The sequence below is a fragment of the Schistocerca piceifrons genome, chromosome 2 (genome assembly GCF_021461385.2).
Source record: "Schistocerca piceifrons isolate TAMUIC-IGC-003096 chromosome 2, iqSchPice1.1, whole genome shotgun sequence".
Lineage (NCBI taxonomy): Eukaryota > Metazoa > Arthropoda > Insecta > Orthoptera > Acrididae > Schistocerca > Schistocerca piceifrons.
Genome location: NC_060139.1, coordinates 265,719,898 through 265,744,031, shown reverse-complemented (window position 1 = coordinate 265,744,031; position 24,134 = coordinate 265,719,898). Strand labels below are relative to the sequence as shown.

The window sequence follows — 24,134 nt, the reverse complement described above, 5'->3', positions numbered from 1 at the left end:
AGTATAAAAAAAAACTCTTTGTAAAAAGCTAATTTTGCACATATCTCCTTGTTTATGACGTCATACCCGCTGAAGCACGTGTCGTAAAATCACATACTTTTCCAAGTGTAAGGTCCGTTCAAAAAATTCCGGAACTTTGTTCAGAAAATTTTTCTACGCTTACCTTGTATTTATCGCGCATTATCTTCTTCGAAATACTCTCCTCCACAATCAGTACCCCCAACGCCGTTTCCAGTTCTGGAAGCAGTCTTGGTACGCCTTTTGATGGATCGCGCGAATTTTCTTTTATCTCATCTATCGTTGCAGATCTTCGTCCTTCCAAAGGGGTTTTCAACTTTGGAAACAAAATGAAGTCCGCAACGGCTAGGTAAGGAGAGTACGGAGGGTGAGGCAGCACAATGATTTCGTTTTTTTATGCAATAGTTACGCACGAACAGGGCTGCATGTGCGTTATCCTAATTGATGAGCTATGAATTGTCTCGCCACATTTCAGGCCGTTTTCTTGTCACATTTTCTCGGAGGCGTCACAACACGTCCCGATAGTATAATCGATTAATAGTTTGTCCCTGACACACAAATTCATGATGAACTAATCCTTCGAAGTCGAAGAAAACTATCAGCGTGGCTTTGACATTTCACTTGACCTGGTGCTTTCCCGGCCCGTTGTGAAGATTTAACCTTGGTCTCAGTATCATAGCCACAGAGCCACATCTCGTCACCACTCATTGTTCTCTTACGGAAAATTTGCGCGATTCAGGCGGTCTTCACAGATTGCGAGGTCTTTCTGTTCTTGACTCGTAGCCCATGGGACGAACTTGGTGGGAATACGATGCATTCCAAGATGTTGTGTCACGATTTCATGACATGATCCAATTGAAATGTTAAATTCTTCTGCAATCTCTCGGGCAATCAGTCTTCGATTGGCAAGCACAGTCATTCTTCGATTGGCAAGCACAATTTCGTTGACGTTCGTGACGTCATCGTAGTCGGTAGAGGTCGAAGTGCGTCCTCAACGAGGGTCATCTTTAACTGCCTTCCGGTCATTTTTAAACCGTGTGAACCATTCTGTAACACCAAGTACGGCTTAAGTGATTATCATAGTAGGATTCCTGTCATTTGGTGTGTGTCTGTGAAGATTTTCGTGAGTTTCTCGCAAAATTTAACGCAAACGCGTTGCTCCTCTAACTCTGCCATCTCTAAATTCGCAAACTGTGCGACACAACGTTCTACTCTAGACAGCACTGAACAATAACAAACCGACATACAATGAAACTTTCGGTACCTACACATTAAACACACGCGTATGCAAGATGCCAACCGCATTTGGCTCCAACACACCATTGGCGCGAAATTACCAGTGTTCCGAAACTTTTTAAACAGACCTTGTACATTCAGCGGTACACGTTGATGCTCTCTGCAAAGTATCTCTATCTACGTATATACTTCGAAAGCCACCGTGTGGTATGTGGGGGATGGTACCCTGAATCACTGCTGAGTCATTGCCTTTTCTATTCCACTTTCAAATAGAGTGAGTGAAAAACGACGTTTATAGTCTTCCGTACAAGCCCTGAACTTCATGGTCCCTAGGCGAAACGATTGTTGGCGACCGTAGAATCGTTCTGCAGTCAGCCTCAAATACCGATTCTCTTAATTTTCTCAATTGAACCCGTCAAGAGGAACGTCATCTTCGCTCCAGTGATTCCCGTTTGAGTTCCCGAAACATCTACGTAATACAAACGCAATGTACGAGGACTGCTTGTCCTAGTTACGGAAGGCATCATAGAGTAAAAGTAAGGAGTACCAATGTCATTAGTGCAAACTTCACCAATATTAAAAGTAGGGTAAAAAATGATGTCACTATTATTAAAACTTTTCAGGCCACCAATACCCTCACTGCTTCCTCAGCGACTAATAGCTACTGTAAGGCAACCGGAAACTTGACTGACTGCATCAGACTGATGGTAAAATTCAAAATACCTCCACGAAATACACGCGGACCGTCAACCACGGCCTGTGAACCAATGCCCTTAACCTTGACTTTATTCTCCGAAGTACTTGGTGCTGCGATACTGAAAGTAACATTGTCAATAGCGCGAGAGCGCCGGCTGCTCCTAATATGAATCGAGTCATTAGTGAAGAAATACTCAATTAAAACGTCGCTCCTGATGCTCAAGTCTTACTGTATGAACGACGAAAATTTAATAAGTTAAACATTTTTCCTTTCGTTAATTTTTGGTCGTGTAACCGATAAAAGTTTCAAAAAGGCTCGAAATTAAGTGTAAGGTTTGTCAGAAGTCATTCGGTGGCCTCATTCTTAAATATGGGACGAATATGGTGTGGGTAATCTGCACACTGCGAATTACGCTGCCCGAAGAAAAATACTGAGTTTACAACTTTAACACTTCCGATAAGCCTTTAATCCACGATTTTATTACTTAATGAGTACATTACGCCTGTATTCAAAATTTTGAAAGTCGTTCGTTAATTACATGAAATACTGAAAATCAAATTTCTGTTGCCTCTGGAAGACGTTAGATAGGCGTGAAGAAGCCGCCCCCCTGCCAATCCTCTTCGAATACCATGTAAGTGCCTTTCTCTTGTAATATGACCGGGTGCTGGTTTCGAGACACCTTCGGGCACTGCAGCCGTCATCGCTCTGTTAATTTATTGGCTTAGAAGGTGCCTGCGTCACAAAATTTGCATTTGCTGAGGCTATGGAATTTGGTTTGGCAGCCTAGTTTCCTTTCGGGCGTTTCGCCGTCATTGTAGAGGCGGTATCTTGCAGTTACGCGGGTACACCGTTCGGCTAGTTACTATTGCTTTCATGTAATTAACCTTGCTGTGTCAATAGTTCTTTGTCGGTCTGTACCCCAACGGAATGGATACTGGATGGGCGGTACTCTCGTTGTAACCTTTCTTAGCCTTCTTATTTGGTGTTGTCTTGGCCTCCTTGCGTATAAGCCTTATGGCGCGCCCCGCGTGAAGAGCCAATTCAAAGTATTGGTTACTTAAATGAAGCAGTTATTCATGAAGGCCTGCCTGTTTTCTATTTGGTAATCTTACTTAACTGAAGCTGTTATTATTGAAGGCATGCCTGTTCCCTTTTAATTAAATTAAGAGCTACTTGATAATTTGGGTTAGCTGAAACCGTTATTAATCAAGGCCTACCTCTTTTTATTGCCCTATTATTGAGATTTTAAATCTTACTCAATCCATGTTGATTGCCGAAGGCCTGCCAGTTTCAGAGGTATTCATGTCAATAAGGTAGTAACAGAAAATGACACATGATGGTACTTGGGCCCTAGTCTTTCGCCTTACGTGATTGTAGTTTTCATCCTTAAAACCAGCAGAAGCCCTCCAAGAGCGTTGGTACGAACTGGGGGACTGTGTCTATTTTAAACTATACAATTTGCCAAAAAAGTCTTTCATGAATATTTAAAGGGGTTTTAAGTTTTTTGTTGACCATTTCTGGTTTTTTTTCACCAGTCTTCTGGTGGATAATTCGAAATTAATAAAAAGAACTTAGTGTTTCAAATCTTCAGCAATAATAGTTTTACATGATTAAAGTCAAATTAACACATTAACGCACTTGTAAAGTAATCAGCGGTTAGAAGCTATTTTATATGTGAGACTTTGATTCTCTGTGAATCGGGAATGGGATTACTGATTACAGATGTGGTCAAATTCTTGAATTCAGCAACATTTGCTATATAGGTATTGTTGAGTTTATTGATGGAAGCATCTGAAAGTTGACTAATTTTGCGTACTTTCAGTTCATAATTCTATGCAGAATAATTGTCTGGGACAGTTCCACTCAAAGTATTAGTTGCACATAAATGTGCTATATGTATTTTGTGTTCGTCTTCGAACTTCGCCGAGACAACTTCTTAAAAAATTAGGCATGGGTTGTAGTACATTCATTCTCCTGTTGAATTTGTTGTCAAGAACGAGTCAGAATTTGGAAACAGTAGTACAAGTCTTAAGTATAGCTCCAGTAACATAATAACGCATTCACAGAAAAAGAAAATAAGTACGGTACAACTACAATATTTGTGACTAACAGCTGAAAACAATATCTATCGCAAAATATCTAGCATTCACTATCCAGAGCTTCCTTAAAAGGAATAACCACATAAAACAAATAGTAGGAAAAGCGGATGTCACAATGATTCATAGGAAGGATTTTAAGAAAATCTAGCTCACCCGCGAAGGATATGGATTACAAGGCACTTGGTCTTGAATACTGTCCATCAATCTAGATTCGTAACCAGGTAGGACTAGTAGAGAGATATAAAGAAGAGGGGCGCGTTTCGTCATAGGATCGTTTGGTCGGCGAGAGAGCGTTACACAGATGCTCAATTAACTCCAGTCGCAGACGTTGTAAGAGAGGCGTCGTGCATCAGGGAGACGTTTACCATTGAAATTTCGAGAGAATACTTTTCTGGAAGAGCCGAACAACATGCCATGTTACTTCTTCCCACATACATCTCGCGAAATGACCACGATGAGAAAAATCGAGAAATTAGAGCCAATACAGAGGCTTGACGATAGTCATTCCTCCCACACTCCATTCGCGAGAGGAACATGGAAGGGTGGGATCAGTTAGAGGTACCAGAAGTACCCTCCGCTACGCACTGTCAGGTGGTTTCCGGAGTACTGATGTAGATTATCCTGCACTATCCACAATTTAACGCTACTTTTGCAAAGAAAGAAGCACGGCATCCATCCTTACGAGTTAAAGATTTTGGCATATAAACGTAGTTTTAAAGACTGTAGAAATCGTTCTGCACTCTTACTTCGTAGATACTACGTGCGCGCGAGTGGGCTAGATTTACTAAATTTGATTGTGCATTAAGCGTAAAGTGAACTTCAAATACATAAATAACCAGCGTGTAGATATATTTGCAGTAAGAAAACTTATCCTTTTTGCAAATCTCCTGCCAGGTTCTATACCACTGGAAGTTGGTGGAAATGAGGTAACTTACTAATTACAGCACTAGATCCGATTGCGAGACTTCTAAAAGATTGGGCAGTCCATGTTCTCACAAATTATTCACTGTGTAATAGTAAGAGCACATCACGAACAAATTGTAGAAGTTTTTACCAGCCGATTTAACTTTGAGTAACTATGATAGGAAGTGAGGATATATGACTTACTTTTGATTACAAATCAGTTCCTAAGCATTTTTGGACACTTAAATAATTCTTTTTCCTTGTTTAGTTTAGGGATAAATACAGGAAAGTGTGTCAAGCATTTTTTATGAACCATTTACATTCATGTCTTAGACCCGGAATCTCAGTGACTGGAGCAGAATGGTCTTTAGTGATGGGCCCCGCTTCGAACCGAGCCCCATTGACCAGCAAAGACGCGTCTGGAGACGCCACGGACAGTGGTGGGATGCCAACCTGTCACCCACCATATGGCCCGACAACCTGAGGTGTGGGGTGGGGTGGGGTGAAATTTCTGTTGATACTAGGACGATTGTCATACGCGGCACCCTGTAAGCACAGCGGTACGTTAATGATATTATACGTCCTGTTTTGTTGCCCTTCATGGCAAGCCATTCTGGGCTTTCAGCAAGCTAATGCCTGCCTGTACACGATGAGTCGATAGATCTCCCCCATTGAGAACGTTTGGAGCATTATGGGAAGGGCCCTCCAACTAGCTCGGGATTTTTACGATCTAAAGCTCCAACTGGACGGAATTTGGCACGGCATGCCCCCATGAGGACGTCCAACAACTATGTCAAACCGTGCCAAGCAGAATAACTGCATGCACAGGGGCCAGCGGTGGACCTAAGCACTATTGATTTCCTCAGTTTGTGAAGCCTTTCTCCTGGATAAATCATCCAATTTTTCTGAAACTGTAACTGTTTTGTCAGTACACTTACATCTCATCTATTGACTTCCGTCCCATTCTGATACTTTCTTTCTGGAGACTCGTACTTTTCTTTTTGTCTTGGATTGTGTTACACTGGACACCCATGCGAAGATCCATGATGTTCCCCCTACATTTGTGGCCAGACATTTAACTGGTGATGCGAATGTCATTCTGTGTCGGTAACAGGCGTCATGTAGAGACAATATTCAGATACTCTTGGAATGAGCTTAGGGTGGGCAGATGCCGCTCACGGCAAGGTCCTGGTGGAGATGGTTCGCCGTTGCCTTCGTCCGACCATAACTGTCAAGTTTGTATCTGTGTTGCGTGAGTGATTGTGTCGAGTGCTTGCACAGAGGTAGTGCTGGGTTTGTGTTGTTGATTAAAGGGAGAGTGGGTCAAATGCAATGCCGCGATGTAGCCCGCTCCTTTCGAAATCACGAATTGCCCATGGAGCTTTATGTCCCAATCCGGCGGACAGATCATCATCAACACTCCTTTTCTTCATGTGACATTGTGAAGAGGTTTGGAATGTATTCGAGACTTGTGTTAACGAACTTTACGCCACTACCTCTCGTCCCCTTGCGATAGAAATACTGGCAGTGAAAATTCCTTTCACCACCAGGATTCGAACCGGCTTACCTCCGAGTCTAGCGCCACTGAACACGCGTGCATTAGCGACCTCGTCTATGAAGGCGGGTCCAGGTTTCATACAAAAGATTCGAAAGGACAGAGGGTGACATCCACAACAGAGGGTGGGGTGGGGCGCCATGCAAAACGGAAGGTGACACCTGGAGATTGTGTAGACTGGACTCACCTGGAAGGCGGCCGCGGGAGCCTCGGGGTCGGTGCCCAGCGTGAAGGCACGGGGCAGGGCGGGGTGCGGCCGCAGGTGGAGGCGGCACAGCGGCAGCCGCAGGCAGCAGCCGGGCTCCGAACCCAGCACCTCCAGGCTGCCCGCCCGCACCTCGCAGTGCCGCGAGACGCCGTCCCACAGGCAGCGCAGCACGCCTGCAACGAGACCGTCCGATGCTGCAGACTGACCTCAACACAAACGGGCTGTCCGTGGTTACAGTTGCAGTTTCAAAACGCTGCTCAGAATGTCGTCAAATTTGAACAGGGTATTATTTATGTGAGAGATAAAAAATGGGAATTTGAACAATAGGTGGCGCTGTGAGCGTCAGAATATGCACATCAACAGAGACGCTCAACAATGACTGTCTCCGTGAAGGAGCGTGCACTGCTAGTAAAGCTCTTTTACAAGAACGGTGACTGCGCGCCAGCAGCCTTGCAGAAGTTCCGGACACTCGAGGGTGTGAAAAAAGGCGTTGGTCGGATGTCTGCTAACAGTCTCGAGAAAATGATTAAAAATTCAAAGAGACAGGTTCTTTTGAAATGCAATGTAGCACAGCGAGAAAAGCAGTTGATCTGACGCCTGTCGAAGATGTAGCTACATCGTTGCAGGAGGGGTCGAGCGGTGGTGGGCAAACATGCAGTGCGCATGGAATTGTCCGAACGTTGGACACGTGTGCGAGAACGGTGCATAAAATCCTACGAAACATCCTGCACTGCTATCCATACAAAATCATCTATGTGCAGGAGTTGCTTCCTGCCGACCTGACAGCAAGCCTAACTTTCGCACTGGAATTTCCTGCTCACGTCGAAGTGGACAATGAATAGCTATGGAACATTCTGTGGATAGACAAAGTCCGTTTCCATCTCCAAGGACATGTCAATATGAGGAAATGCAAGATATGGGCAACGGAAATTCCGTACGCACATCACCAGGTACTACTTCATTCTGCAAAGGTGACTGTGTGGTGCGGGTTGCCGGCATCGTTTACCGTTGGGCCGTTTTTCTTTTCGAGAAGATGGGTCCTACGGTCCTGTTACCTTTTCGCATCGTTTATTGTAGACCTTTTTTTTTTTTCGAGGAGATGCGTCCAGCGGGTTCTGTTACCTGTGCTGTAACTAGTAAACACTATGAGAGTCTATTGTACACGAACGTCATCCCAACGCTTCAACAAAATTTACGTGTGGGTAAGATAATTTTTTTTGCGAGATGCCGCTCCTTCGCACTTTGCACAGCCAGTGAAGCGGAAATGATAACATTGTCAGCTGTCATTTCCCTACTGCTTGGCCCTCAGGCTCTGTGGTTATATGAAAGATATTGTATTTGCTGCTCCAATTACGACCGTAGCTGAACTGAAGACACGCATCGTGAGTCTGACCCACGAGAAACTCCAACCTGTTGTGAAACACGCTGTTTCGCAATTTCAACCTGTGACACAAAGCGGTGGACAGCAAACTGAACATGTCTTGCGTCAGTCTCCTGACTTTCAAAGACAGGTGTCATTTAGTTTTTTATGCAGATTTTGGTCTCAGGACAATTAAAAACCGGTTGTTCCCATCCGATGTGGTACGACCTTGCCGTGGTGAATCGGCTTACCTAATTAACAGTGCCACGTCTGTTGACTGCAGAACTTGCGTAGTCATGGACACTCAACAATACGGATGGAGTAATGCGGAAATCGAACGATAGCGGTTAGTTTGCTACTCATCTGTAATTTGCAGCCGATCTCATTTACGTTAAGACGCTTATAGCGCCGTCTATTGCTACAATGTTCGTTAAATCTGTGTTGCATGACGTTTCACCTGTGTTAATAATGCTCTCTTCAAATTTGACATCATTCTGGACCGTGGTTTTCCTTCTGCAGCGTTTTGAACCTGGAACTTCAATCACGGACACCTTTTACATTCTACAACAGGTGTCAAAGTGGGGGTCGTGTGAACATATTTGAGGGGTTGTGTCATGATCTGTGTCAAACAATTTTTCACCCTTTTTTAACTTAGCCTTGCCTTTCGGTAAGAGTGTTAACATTGTTTTATGTCCAATAAAAGCTGAACGACTGTAACAACTTTCTGGTTGCAGGCATTCATACTTTGGCGCAAACAGCCTCGATAGTGGATAAATGTCCAAATTCATTTGTTGTAGCGATCGGCCTCTGGTGTGTCTACTTTGGCCAACTTTTAACTGCGTGCGTTCCGCCTGGGTTCGACAGTCGCGCTAGTGGACCAGCGATGTTGAAGTTCACAGCATCTCTTTGCGGACAGCTATGATAACAGTTTGTGATGTGTGGTGTTGGTGATCTAACAAGTTGCTGAGTTTCACAGAGAGAATGTGTGTGTGTGTGTGTGTGTGTGTGTGTGGTAACATAGTCCACTATTTGTACCGTGCTTTGGCGTATGATGTCGAAAACGAGTGAATGAGTTGTGCGAATTTATGATTCTAAATGTGTGTGAGAGTGGAAAGATGGTCAGCATCGGTCGCAGTATCATCAGTCTTGTGTTATTGCATATCTAGGTTTCAGATAACAGTGTAGCTGTAATCAGTTCCTTGTAGATAGTCACGTAGACTCAACGTAATTCTAACAGCATATATTCCAATATAACTTAGCTTAGGCATGAGTAAACATCAGGCCAACTGAGGCTGCATATTTTTTTTATGGCGGGGGGGGGGGGGGGGGGGGCGAGCTCAATTGGGCTACTAATGCTTGTGCATGCCTAAGGCGATGGGTGACGACGATGACGATTCATTCTGAGATATTTGAAACGACTTGTGTTTGTTAGAGACATTTCTGGATTAAGATCCACTGCGGAAGTACTAAGAAAGTACACTTCATCTAGAAAGGCTCTCGCTTACAAATACGGCGTACAGACGTGTACGTTCAGTGTGGTGGCTTAAAAGCGATGACTAGTCGAAATATCTCGTGGACAAAGCGAGAGATTTACGAGTGAGTGGGTGTCTGAGTAATTTTCCGTAGCACTCGCCGCCATGGCTGGGGCGCGTCGCTCGTTTAAGTGGCGGATGAGTTGTGATCGCGCTCTAATGGAACGGCCGCGTAAAAATGAAAATAAATTAAAAAAAACAAAATGGCAGCGTGATCGGCGCGATGCGCGGTCCAATTCCAGCCGCCTCTGGCGCCGGCCGAGTTTAAATGGAAATCCGATGCGCGCTGGAACAGCTTTCGGCGCTCCAGTGTGTCGCGACGTGACGTGAAATGACGTGGCAACACCACTGACGTCCTTCATCACCAACACTGTTTATCACCACCATTATGAAAATTATTACTGACATTATTACAATATAGTAATTACGACACCTGAATGATCGTTCTCTAGTGGGAGTCCCTTTTATGCCAGTTCGTACATGATTTGCAGTAGCCTCACTAAACAGTCGTTTAAAGTCTGGCTGTCCAATGTACACTTACGCCCCTCGATCAGTCGGTACGTAATTTTTACGAATTTTGGGTCTGACAAAGGTGTATTTTGACAACCAGTTTTAGATTGTGAATAATTTTAATCCATATTTGCTATTTAAGACTTACTCGCCCTTCGCTTATCATCATCATCATATCATCATCATCATCATCATCATCATCATCATCTTTCCTGCGATATTAGCAGGTCCTTTCCGTCTTCATTTCCTGCGATCCATTGCTTTTGTCTTGATGTTGCTGGATGTGCCATCGTCCATCCCATCATCTGGGATCCTTCCTCCACCACATCATTCAGGAATGCTCCTTTCATTCTACAGATAGGCTGTTTTTATAAGCCCCTCCTTCTTTCTTAATATATGTCCAATCCAGTTCCTTTTTTTTCTTTTTTTTTACATCCGGTAATTGTTTTTGTTCTCCCGTGCCTCTTCATTTCCACTCTGTGTCTCCAACTTATTCCATCCTCCGCCATGTGCACATCTCGGAACCACCCAGCCTTGCTCTTTTATTTCTTCTTCAGTGTCTTCGTTTCAGCACCATACAGGAGGACACTTCACACAAAACATCTTATTAGTATTTTCATCAAATCTTTTCCATATTGCTGCAGAAAATTCTCATTTTCTCATAAAATGCCGCTTTCGCCACGGCTTTTCTCAAAAATGGTTCAAATCGCTCTGAGCACTATGGGACTTAACATCTGAGGTCATCAGTCCCCTAGAACTTAGAACTACTTGAACCTAACTAACCTAAGGACACCACACACATCCATGCCCGAGGCAAGATTCGAACCTGCGACCGTAGCGGTCGCGCGGTTCTAGACTGTAGCACCTAGAACCGCTCGGTCACTCCGGCCGGCTGGCTTTTCTCCTTTAAATTTCTAATTGCACTTCCAACCGGTTTCTGTCCTGCTTCCGACGTATTTAAAACTTCGCAAAATTTCTAATACTTCGCCATTCAACATTATACAGGGCGTTTCAAAAAGAAAGAGCAGATTTCAAACATTTATTTCTCAAAAACTACAAATGATAGAAACACAATTCAAACGTTTCTTGTCAGAGAAAGGTTCAAAGTTTTTCAATGGTCCGCGCAGAAGTTCCATGCAAATCCGCAGTGGCGCTGGCGTTTGTTTGTAGGAAAATGGCGACGACACCACAGGAACGATCATTTTGTGTGCTGCAATTTGCAAAGTTAGAGTCCATTGTTGGTGTGCAACGTGCATTCCGCCGTCAATTCAACAAACAGCCGCCTCGTCATAAGCAAATTTATGAGTGGCATCACAGATTCGTAGAAGATGGTTGCATCTGCAAGCGAAAAAGCACGGGTCGTCCACGCACATCGGATGAAAATGTCGAGCGTGTCCGTGCAGCTTACGAAAGGAGCCCTAGAAAATCCACGGCACGGGCAAGTCACGAACTAAACATGTCTAAAACAACGGTATGGCGCGTTCTGAGTAACCGTCTGCACATGAAGCCGTACAAACTGCAGTTATTGCAAGCATTGCGTCCTGACGACCACAACAAAAGGTTCGAATTTTCAACTGCAATTCTACAGGACATGGAAGAGGACAATTTTGCCGAACGATTAATTTTTTCAGATGAATCAACGTTTCACATTTCTGGTAAAGTTAATCGGCATAACGTACGAATTTGGGCGAGTGAAACTCCGAGGGACGTTATTCAACATGAAAGAGACTCACCAAAGGTTAACGTCTTTTGTGCAATTTCGGTAAACAAAGTTTATGGACCTTTCTTTTTCATGGAGAAAACTATCACAGGAACCATTTACCTGGACATGTTAGAAAACTGGCTATTTCCTCAACTTCAGGAAGATTCAAATCACTTCATCTTCATGCAAGATGGCGCCCCACCACACTTCTCTGAACCTGTACGACGGTACCTAAATAACACCATTCCAGGACGGTGGATTGGAAGAGCAGGAGCACAAGATCAATGTCATCGTCTGTGGCCTCCCAGGTCACCAGACCTTACTCCCTGCGATTTTTATTTGTGGGGGTACATAAAGGACTGTGTTTATGTCCCACCTATGCCCGCTACTCTTCAAGAGGTACGACATCGAATTGTTGCGGCCGTGAATTCGGTAACTAAAGACCAGTTGCGTCGTGTGTGGCAAGAAATGAGATACCGGTTTGATATTTGTCGTGTAACAAATGGTGCTCATATTGAGGTACAGTTTTGATATTTGTTGTGTAACATTTGGTAGTCATATTGAGTGAAGGACCGTTGGAATTGTGTTTCTATCATTTGTAGTTTTTGAGAAATAAATGTTTGAAATCTGCTCTTTCTTTTTGAAACGCCCTGTATTTACCCATTTCCTTTCAGCAGCGTTGTGTATTGTACCGGGGACCCATAAACGACGGAGAGGCATCGTCCCGCCGTAGCCCTCAGTGGTTCACAACCCAACAACAGGCCACAGCAGTCCACCCACCTCAACCCTGCCCCGCACCGAACCCAGGGTTATTGTGCGGTTCGGCCCGCAGTGGAGTCCCCGGGTCTGCCGCATATCAGCGTCGTTCTTGCACGGTATTTCGGTAACGTAGCTCGTAACCTTCATCAGGCGCGACCTGAGACTGGTCCTCCCCTCTGCGGTCTGCGCCCGCTCGCTGCGACCTGCTGGAGCGCTGCCGTTCCGTTTTCCGTCCTCTGCGGTTCTGGGTGTTCCCTCTGCAGTCCGCGTCTACCAGATCCGCTCTTGGGTTTTCCATCTTCAGCCTGGTGCGTTTGAAGCTCTGTCTTGCTTGCCAGGCGTTCTCCATGGGGTCCTCTCCCACTCACTGGGATCTTCTAGAGCGTCGCCAGTCCGTTTTCGGTCCACTGCGGTTCTGGATGATCCCTCTGTGGTCCCTGTTGTGCATCGTGATAATGAGATGAATCGTGTGTTTCGTTATTTGAGTCTCAGTCTGTTACGTTATAACACTAAAGCGGTTTAAATTTTTAGTTTAGCGTGTTGCTACTTAACTATTCCTATTTCAATGAGATCAGCTTATGGCGACATTCTAAGAAGTGGGAAGCGATTATGACTTCAGTTGTGGGAGTAGATGCTAGAAAAATACAAAAAGAAAATTTTGTTTACGAGACTGCCGTCGTGGCGTAATTTCTGGCAGTACCCGTCCCCTGCCTACAAAGGCTTACAGAGGCTCTCGTTAATGTTTTCCTTGCCTAGCACTCCTAGAAGGAAGGATATTGCGGAGAAATGATCCAGTAACAGTCCAGTGGATCGTTTAAAGAATCGTCTTTTGCTTCCCAGCGACGTGATTCACGCCTTGATATCTCAGCTGGTTACAGCACTGCGTGTGAGAGGCAAGGTTCCCGGTTCGGATTCTAGTCCGGCACAAAGTTTTAAGTAGCCACGGTTTCGAAACAGCGCATATGCCGTTGTAGGCTGAAACATTCATTCTGCAAAAATTTGTAGAAGTTTTTTTTTTTGCTCTAGGTTTTTTCATCCAGGTGAACTTGTTTACGAAACACGACGTTTAGACGGCGTATCTTGCCGTCATCTTCAGGTAATACTTGTAGAAAGGGCGTCTCTGCCTCACCGCGCTTTTTTCATTCCCCTTATCTCTGCCCACAACCCACCCGCCTGGGGGAGTGGTGGTGGAACGCGATCTGTGAATAGGACTGTTGATAAAAGATGGATGCATCGATATACCGATATTTTTTCAAAAAAACGGAGATATATGATATAAAAATGGCAATATCGAGTGCCGATATTTTTATTTCTTTCAAAATTTTCGGTACATATTTGAAGCTGTTCGTTTGAAATTGCAGCAGAACATAAATTTACGTTCACTGTGTGAAGGAGTCTTACTTGTTTTTGAGCTTTCATCACGTCCAATGTTCCCCTTTGACTGTGTGAATAAAAAATCAGTTGCTGAAAATGATGAACAAAAATCTAAATGACAAAGTCGGTCTTTACAATGGGCGGAGACGCGTGAGGGGAAATGCTGATGTAATTGGCGCTTGGCGCTACCAGCAGAAACTGCAACGTTTAGCTTCAGCACACAATTTTGACACTGCAATTACTGGCGTAGCCAGAAATGAGAAAACAGCGAAGTCTTCATGAAGTGTTCTCCACAAATCATATGTGTGACGAAACCGAACGACAGATCCCTCGGAAACCCATTACTGTGTCACTTACATGCAGTTACCATTGTTAGCAAACTGGTTATAGCCAAGCGTGAACGAGCATCGTTTGCCTTTCACTTCTTGCTCTAAGGGGGATAAGCAAGCTGTTAGCTTCTTGATGAACAGAACATCTATTAATAAATCAGTACTTAAATACACAGTCCTAAAACCGGCGGTCTATTTGCTATGTGCAGCCGATACTTTTGTAGGCAGGTACGTCGATATTTTTCCCGTGATACATCGGTATCTTTCTTCGAGTGCCGATAATGACTTTTTATATCCGTATATCAGATTCTCGATATTTTTAAAAATATCAACAGTCCTATGTCCGAATGGCGGGCGGGAACATCGGTTCCCCGGTACTTGTGCCGGCCTCGTTGGGCGCTTAAGTATCTCTTGCCCGACGTTTTGACTTTGCATGGGTGGGCCTTGACTCTCACTATTTACTGGGAGTGAAGCGTTGCCTCCGTTCATCAGACTGATTGCCACACGTGTTTCAGCGCCTACGTTAGAACACAATCTCATGACAACGAGATGTGTTGCAATGGATTATTAATATCGCAGAAGCTTGAGTTGTGTGCGGCGACTATTAATCCCAAGAGCAGTATAAACTGGCTGCGAGAATTGGTCGATCCGTGCTACGGACGCATCTCTCTGGAATAAGTAAGCAAAGATGTACAGTATACTGGAGGACTTTGAAGCTATTCAGAGATCGGACATGTTTTGTGTTGGAGGGATTTTGGTATTGTTGTGCGACGCTATTAAGCTCCATTGTGAATGTTTAGTTAGTTGATGGCACAATAAACAAATTCAAGAAAATAACACAAATTCAATGTGTGTATTTATCAATTTATGAAAGATTTGACGAACATTCTTCAGATATCACGTGACGTAGATCGATCGGAGGTGCAGTGTGGAATGATGATAGGAGCCTGCATCTTTTCACGGTCAATATTCTTCGGGAGACTATAAAAAAAAAAATGGTTCAAATGGCTCTGAGCACTATGGGACTTATCATCTATGGTCATCAGTCGCCTAGAACTTAGAACTACTTAAACCTAACTAACCTAAGGACATCACACAACACCCAGTCATCACGAGGCAGAGAAAATCCCTGACCCCGCCGGGAATCGAACCCAGGAACCCGGGCGTGGGAAGCGAGAACGCTACCGCACGACCACGAGCTGCGGACGGGAGACTATCTCAGAAGCAATAAACTTTTCGTTGATAAAAAAGTTGGACACATCAATCCATACGCATCATACAACATAGCACCTAGTTGTGACGAACGATCTTCGTAGCGAAATAAACATTTTAGAGATTTCAGGTGGAGCAGCTCCGACGAGGAGTATAAGCGAGATCGACGCTGCGGGACATATATCTAGCTCTCCTGTGGTATTAAAAACCAAAGACTTATATTTTTTAGCGTTTAAAAGACTGAAGCTAAAACCTAAACAAAACCACTGCAAACCATAACTGAAAATATCAAAAATAAATGAGAAGCAGAGAATTTTCTTAAACAAATTTCTTAAATAAATAAAATAAATTGAATATAAATATAATAAACTGTCTTAGTACCCCTTCGCAGTCGAAGGAGGGTGCCAGGAGCAGGGGACACAGACGACCAGCAAAACCGGCGCTTGCGGAGCATTGTGTAACTGCAGGGAACTACGATGTATGAGCAAACTGAAATGCTGACACAGTTTCGTCGTTTTGGGATGGTGTTCTAAAACAGGCTGTTTAAATACGAGAGGCTGGCGGCCTGGCCAATAAAGACAGTTCCTCCACTCCCAGTAAAGCGAGGAACCCAGCGCTCAGCGAACTGAAGTCACTACAACCACCGAGGGACCAGAGTTAACGCCCAGCATTCCGTTCCCCTCCTCCCCTCCCTTCCCCTCTCCCCCCCCCCCCTCACGCTCCTGCCGCCCACCATACGCGGACGCAACAGTTGATTCGCTAGGAAAGCTTAGGGTCACATACCTATAAACTGTTTTACAAATTTTAACAAAATGTCTTGCTATGAATTAACTCGACCTTCCTTTTTATAACACTTTTCTGAACCGGTCTGTTTAACACGTTGCTGTTTGTCTATTATCTTCGTGTATACTCCACAATAATAATGAATTATGTCTTTTTTGTTCGGGACCCAGACTGGGGATAATAGATGGCGTTTTGCAGTGTTAGATGCTCTGGAGTTAAAGGCGGTAGCGACGCGCCCGCCGTGTCTTCTGGTGGGACACAGCCGACACGAGTGGGGCTTCCCCAAAATGGCTTCTCCTTCTGAACTGTGTCCACGACTCGCCTACGGCAGGCTACTCGTTAGACCCTTATTTCCCCGTCAGAACTAAGTTCTTACATAGGTTTTGCAAACCTCTCTCAGTAGCAATGCGTCATTAAATCTATCGCAGGCAGCTTGACCATGAGGGATTAAGTCAATTTTAAAATGCTTGGTACCGAAAAATAATTACTGTAGTAACTTCTGAGGCACCAGATTTTTCTAATATGGAAGGGCCACGCGCAAATCGCTGTTTGCGAGGGTCTTGGTGCTCGTCTTGTATTTCAGTTAGGATTATGGGGTACAAAGTTTTTGGTTTAACCCGGACCGGCGGCCACTTGCATAGCCACTGTCTTACTACAGTTATGTTACAGTACGTTAAGCAAGGTGTGGACTACGAACCGGAGGTAGCGCCCAGGCAAATCGTGCTAATCGAGTAATTCTTTTTGTAAAAGCTTTTAATCTGGTTGAAATTAACGCTCAGCTAATGGCGGCATTTGTATGTGCGCCGTTTGGATTTTAAGTGCAAATACGTCCAAAGAACACGTTTTTATGTGCAGATTTTGCAGTGCGCCGCTTCTATAATTTGAAACTTGTTCGAATCTGTTCGAACTTTGCACGAAGGCAGATAAATGGATGAATCCTAAAAAACATTTTTTTATCCGATAATCTTCATCCGTTGTCGAGATAAGACGGCTTAAAGTCGAGCTAAAAGTGCCATTTAAAATTCGTCCTTACGTGACTAGAATGCGCCGAAACGGTTTAAGTTGAATCAAATAAATAAAAAACTCATTCTTATGATACAGTTGAAAACTTGCTTTAAAAATCTAGCTTAATTCGCATTCTACGTGCGGAAAGCAGGTTTTTGTGAGTTTTTTAACTGTATAAAATACATGTTTGACCATCAGCTGCTTTTACTTTAAACCCAAATATCTACCTGTTTCGGTCATGTAATATCTTCACGGATAAGGGTTAAAATGGTTCAAGCCACAACTTTCATTTGTCATTACTTAAGTAATATGTAGACCACGTCATGAATATCAAAATACGCCACTTCTCTATTTCAAACTTGTGCAAATCGGTTTAAATTTTGTAAGAAGGTAAAAAAATACACGCTATTAATGGTCTCGCGGTTGGTATGTGAAAGCTATATCCGTTGCCACGGTATGAGCAACACGGTTCGAATGACAAAAAAAAGCCCTATCCCGGATCAGTCGTCGCCTGAGTTAACAATAATCTGCGTCGGTTGTCAAACTATGGCGGTCTAACGTCAAAATTATGGTAGAGTAAAAGTTGGGAAGCAGAATGAGAAACACTCCTGTCATAGCACAAAAAGAGACGAATATGTCCTGGGCAGAGTGATGGGTGTGAAAGAAGGGAACTAGCTTGCCGACTTATCTGGTAGCTTAAAAGACGTTTAAACGAAAACATCTAGACATATCCGCGCTTGTTTACGAGTTAACCCTACTTCCCTAGCGCAGTGAGCGCTCTTAGCCACTACGTATTGGCACACCTGCCTCTTGGAATTTATAGGCTATAGTCCCTGATCTTGTGCCAAAAATCCAGAAGAATCTCCAGCCACAGTAATTAATGTACAGGGTGAAGAAAAAAAAATGCTGCACTTGAAGGTCAGCATGCTATTCCTCATCTAGATTCAAGACAGAAGTTTATCTAGCAAAAACAGATCACGTGCGCTTTGGAAACACTGCCATATTACGCAGCGCATCGGAAAGTGCAGAGGAACGTGTATCACCCCAGACCACCATACCAGCAATCGTAGCTCAATGAGTTGAGTGCTGTGACACCAAACCCCCACCCACCATCTTATTAGGTTCGGATTTTATTTTTTTAGGCGTCCGGTCCCGTAATTCTCGCCGTTTATAGGCAGGACATCATTTTGTCACCTGGCAATAGCGTATCACATGGCATTGGGATCCATTAAACTGCATATGCATGTGTCTACTAACCGATCAGTGTACCATCGTAACTGGTGCTGTTGAGCTCATGTAGGGCGGCTTTCCGATGGAGTACACAAACGATGGATACATCGATATGCTTTTCGTGCTGGGTGCATCCTGTAACCAAACCGCTGCTGCTCGTGCGTATGCTGCACGGGACCCTCAAATACGCCATCCCGATAAGCATGCATTTCGTCCTCTGGAGCAACGCCTTCGGGAAGCCGGCAATCTTCGTCCACGAGTAATAGTGTCTTCGTCCACGGACTGGATGTACTCCACAAACAGAGTACGCAATTATTGAAAACGCTCACCAGTCACCTCGGCGACGTACCCGTGATATTACAAGGCAGTTCCACTTATCTCAAAGACTGGTTGTTGAAGCGTTGAATGGTGGAGAACGGCATCCATTTTCTCATCGCATGTTAACACCAGCGGCTAGAAGACCTCGTTCGATGAGAAAAGTTTTGTGAATCTATGATTTTACTTGTGTGTGGAGCCAAAGTCATACAAAACTTTGTGATAGGTATGACCGCCATTTGACTGTACAGCATTCCACAATCTAGTTTTCCGCCTTAGGCCATTATCAAGTGTTACAAGTATTAAAAATCATTGGACTTGAGTAGAACACAAGTCATCGTCAAACCATGTATCTTCGGTTATACACACACATCAGAAAAATGTTTTGCATCACCTCGAGTCCGAGAGTTCCGGAACTGTACAGAAAATTGGAGTATCTTAGATCAACATAAACATCATTTCAGCCCTTTTTTATTGCTCATGAAAACCTCACATAGCATACTGTACCACCATACACCGAGACCTTCAGAGGTGGTGGTCCAGATTGCTGTACACACCGTTACCTCTAATACCCAGTAGCACGTTCTCTTGTATTGAAGCATGCCTGTATTCGTCGTGGCATACTATCCACAAGTTCACCTAGGCACTGTTGGTCCATATTGCCCCACTCCTCAACGGCGATTCATCGTAGATCCCTCAGAGTGGTTGGTGGGTCAGGTCGTACATAAACAGCCCTTTTCAATCTATCCCAGAAATGTTCGTTAGGGTTCATCCTGAAGGAAGTCATTCAGAAGATGTGCACGATGGGGGCGCGAACTGTCGTCCATGAAGATGGATGCCTCGCCAATATGCTGCCGATATCGTTGCACTAACGGTCGGAGGATGGCATTCACATATCGTACAACCGTTACGGCGCCTTCCTTAACCACCAGCGGCATACGCCGGCCCCACATAATGCCACCCCAAAACAGCAGGGAATCTCCACCTTGCTGCACTCGCTGGACAGTGTGTCTAAGGCATTCAGCCTGACCGGGTTGCTTCCAAACACGTCTCCGACGATTGTCTGGTTGAAAGCATATGCGACACTCATCAGTGAAGAGAACTTGATGCCAATCGTGAGCGGTCCATTCGGCTTGTTGTTGGGCCCATCTGTACCGCGCTGCATGATGTCGTGGTTGCAAAGATGGACCTCGCCATGGACGTCGGGAGTGAAGTTGCGCATCATGCAGCCTACTGCGCACAGTTTGAGTCTTAATACGACATCCTGTGGCTGCACGAAAAGCATTATTCAACATGGTGGCGTTTCTGTCAGGGTTTCTCCGAGCCATAATCCGTAGGTAGCGGTTATCCACTGCAGTAGTAGCCCTTAGGCTGCCTGAGCAAGGCACGTCATCGACAGTTCCTGTCTCCCTGTATCTCCTCCATGTCCGAACAACATCTCTTTGGTTCACTCCGAGACGCCTGGACATTTCCCTTGTTGAGAGCCTTTCCTGATACAAAGTAACAATGCGGACACAATCGAACCGCGGTATTGACCGTCTAGCCATGGTTGAACTACAGACAACACGAGCCGTTTATCTCCTTCCTGGTGGAGTGGCTGGAACTGATCGGCTTTCGGACCCCTTCCGTCTAATAGGAGCGGCTCATGCATGTTTGTTTACATCTTTGGGCGAGTTTAGTGACATCTCAAAGGGACTGTGTCTGTGATACAGTATCCACAGTCAATGTCTTCCTTAAGGAGTTCTGGGAACCGGGGTGATGCAAAACTTTTTTTGCTATGTGTATAAACCACTATTGTCAAAAGTAAATGACAAAACATTAGTGTAATAGGCTAGTTTACTGGTAATTAGCACGAATTCTTCACTTTATACTGTTGTGGAATAAAACAGGTTTTAAATTTTGCTATTCTGTGTCTAAGCAGCCACTGACAAACGTAAGTGATACAATCGTCAAAGACAATCATATAGGCAAACTGGTATGCCTTTATTAAATCTCATTTATGTTAAATCAACTGGAGGCACTAGGTTTTTCTACATACAATTTTGTCTTGAAATGGGATCAGCAGTCTAATGCCGTCCGCCAAGCGCGGCATTTTTTCTTCACTCTGTCCAGTATCATATGGCTGAAGAGCATACATGTAATAGCTAAAAAAGTTTTTCTGGGGGGGGGGGGGGATAAAGGTTCTGGGTGTGGTATTGGTCCTCAGACGGTGTTAAAGGAATATTTTATTACTGGGTGGGGGGGGGTTGATTTTTTACGCGAGGGGACTATTTCTTCCCCAAACCCACCCTCTGTTACGTGTGTAGTGAGGTGTGTAAGAACTAATAGACACACATCTATGTGCATCTAAAGAGTGGGATGTATCTATCATACAAAAAATCCGAGAGTCGTGGTGCGTCTACATTTGAAGAGCAAAAATGTTCAAATGTGTGTGAAATCTTATGGGACTTAACTGCTAAGGTCATCGGTCCCTAAGCTTACACACTACTAAACCTAAACTATCCTAAGGACAAACACACACACCCATGCCCGAGGGAGGACTAACTTCCGCCGGGACCAGCCGCACAGTCCCCGACTGCAACGCATCAGACCGCTCGGCTAATCCCGCGCGGCACATTTGAAGAGCCAAAGGAATTTGTACACCTGCCTACCATCGTATAGGACCCTCACCAGCACGCAGAAGTGCCGCAACACGGCGTGGCTTGGACTAGACTAATGTCTGAAGTAGTGCTGGAGGGAACTGACACCATGATTGTTGCAGGGCTGTCGATAGATCAGTAAGACTACGAGGGGGTGGAGTTCTCTTCTCAATAGCACGTTACAAGGCATCTAAGATATCCTCCGTAATGTTCATGTCAGAGGAGTCTGGTGGCCAGCGAAAATGTTTAAACTCAGAAGAGTATTCCTGGAGCCACTCTGTAGCAATTCTGGACATGTGGGGCGTCGCGTTATCCTGCTGGAATCGCCGAAGTCCATCGGAGTGTAGAATGGACATGAATGGATGCAGGTGATCAGACAGGATGCTTACTAAGCGTCAGCTGTCAGAGTCGTGTCTAGACGTATCAGGGGTCCCTTGCACTAGCCCCAGACCATTACAGAGGCTCGATCAGCTTGAACAGTCCCCTGCTGAGGCGAGAAGTAAAGTTTTGTGTCGTGCAGTCGGCAAGGTTACAAGATTGGGCCTTCGGCTCTGAAAGCCCATATCGATGATGTTTCGTTAATTAGTTCCTACCTGACACATGTCGATGGTCCAGGGTTGAAATCTGCAGCAATTTTCTGAAGGGTTGCACTTCTGTCACACTGAACGATTCTCTTCAGTCGTCGTTGGTCCCGTTCTTGCAGGATTTTTTTCCGGTCTCAGCTGTCTGAGATATTATGTTTTACAGGATTCCTGATATTCAAGGTATAGTCGTCCCTCGGAGATGCTGTGTCCCATCACTCATGCGGCTACTGTAACACCACGTTCAGACTCAAAAATCTGCCATTGTGACCTCAGTAACCCATCTAACAACTGCGCCAGACACTTTTTGTCTTACCTAGGCGTTACCGACCGCAGCGCCGTATTCTTCCTATTGACATATCTTTGTATTTGAATGCACATACCTATGCCAATTTCTTTGGCGCTTCTGTGTATAACTGGATGCATCCCACAGCCGGCGGGAATGCCTCGGTCCTGAAATTTAATGATACATTGTGTCATATTGCACGACGTGGCAAATGGCATGTTGGATGACATGATGGCATTGTCAGTCGTGTTATTCGACATGACTGACACGTATCGTGTTACTTTAGTTACATCACACGTTATATTACATGAAATGTGTCCGCCTTCTTAGTTGGGTGGTAACGTGCTTGCCTCCCATGCACTAGGCCCGGGTTCGATTCCCGGTTGGGTTGGAGATTTTCTCCACTCGGGGACTGGTTGTCGTGTTACCATTTCATCCTCATCTCGGCCGACTGAAATAAGACTTGCACTTGGCGGCAGAACCCGAATGGGACCTCCCGGCCAACTATGCCATACGATCATCATTACCACCACCACCACCACCACCACCACCACCACCACATGAAATGGCCACCACGTTCGGTTCCGTGCCTCCTCATTGGTTACTCGATCTACTCATCTGAGCATCTGCGTTCTTCTGTAGCACCGCATTTCAAAAGTGTGTTTTTTCTCGTCCACGTTTTACTTTCGTACAAAGCTGTAGTACAGAGAAATGCCTTTAGAAACGACTTTATAACATATTCCTCCCTTTCAGAAACGCTTTTGTTGCTATTGTCAGTCAGCACTTCCGCCATCGTCAACCTTCTCAGAAACATAAAATCATTTCTTCTGAGTTGCTGCAACATTTTGAAACTGAGGGGGGAGCCTTCTTGTCCCTGATTGTGACAGGTGATGCAACCGGGGTTTACCGTTGTGAACACAAAAGAAAACAGAACAAAGCAAAACATCTGATTCCGCCAGTAAGATCACGCTCACTGTGTGTGTGGCTCTGAGCACTATGCGACTTATCTTCTGAGGTCATCAGTCGCCTAGAACTTAGAACTAATTAAACCTAACTAACCTAAGGACATCACACACATCCATGCCCGAGGCAGGATTCGAACCTGCGACCGTAGCGGTCGCTCGGCTCCAGACTGTAGCGCCCAGAACCGTACGGCCACTCCGGCCGGCTACGCTCACTGTGTTTTGGCACTGTGAGGGTGCCATAGTCACTGACGGGATGCCAAAAGGCAGCACCCTCAATTCTGAAGGATTTGTGAACACATTAAGGAAACTCAATAGGCGCTTCCACCGACTTCGGCGCCATAACTAACCACATGACTGATTTAAAATGACGCTCGACTTCACTTAAATTTGAGGAGTTTCGAACACATCATTAAATAAGGTTGGGCACTGTTATCCATAAACCCTATAGCCCTGAATTAGCTCCCTCACACTTCCTCTTGTTTGGGTCAGTAAAGAATGCCATTAGTGAAAGAGTTTTGAGGATGGCTGATAGGTGATTCGCACAGTGAAGAAATGGCTTCGTGACCAGTACAAGAATCGGTACCGACAGGGAATACACGCCCATGTGTCTCGCTGGAGGAAGGCCATTGAACGGGAAGCAGATTATGCAGAGAAATAGCAGTGTAGGAGGAACATAATTCTTTCTCGTGTGTATGTTTCATTGTGTTCATAAATGCTGAAGAAAAAACAATATGGTGCATTACTTTCTAGGCGACTCCCGTACAATGAATTCATGTATCATCATGAAAAGACAGTTCATAAAATGACTACCAAAGTGGGGTCAATCAAAGCGTTTC

At 44.8% G+C, this 24,134-nt stretch overlaps 1 protein-coding gene across 1 annotated transcript in view; it reads right to left on the bottom strand.

Moving 5' to 3' along the window:
- LOC124775317 overlaps positions 1-24,134 on the bottom strand; it is a 444,140-nt gene that overhangs the window by 156,312 nt on the left and 263,694 nt on the right. The window contains exon 2 of the mRNA XM_047250152.1: positions 6,696-6,889. Within this exon, the coding sequence (XP_047106108.1) occupies positions 6,696-6,889 (194 nt within the window). The remainder of the gene's footprint in view (positions 1-6,695; positions 6,890-24,134) is intronic.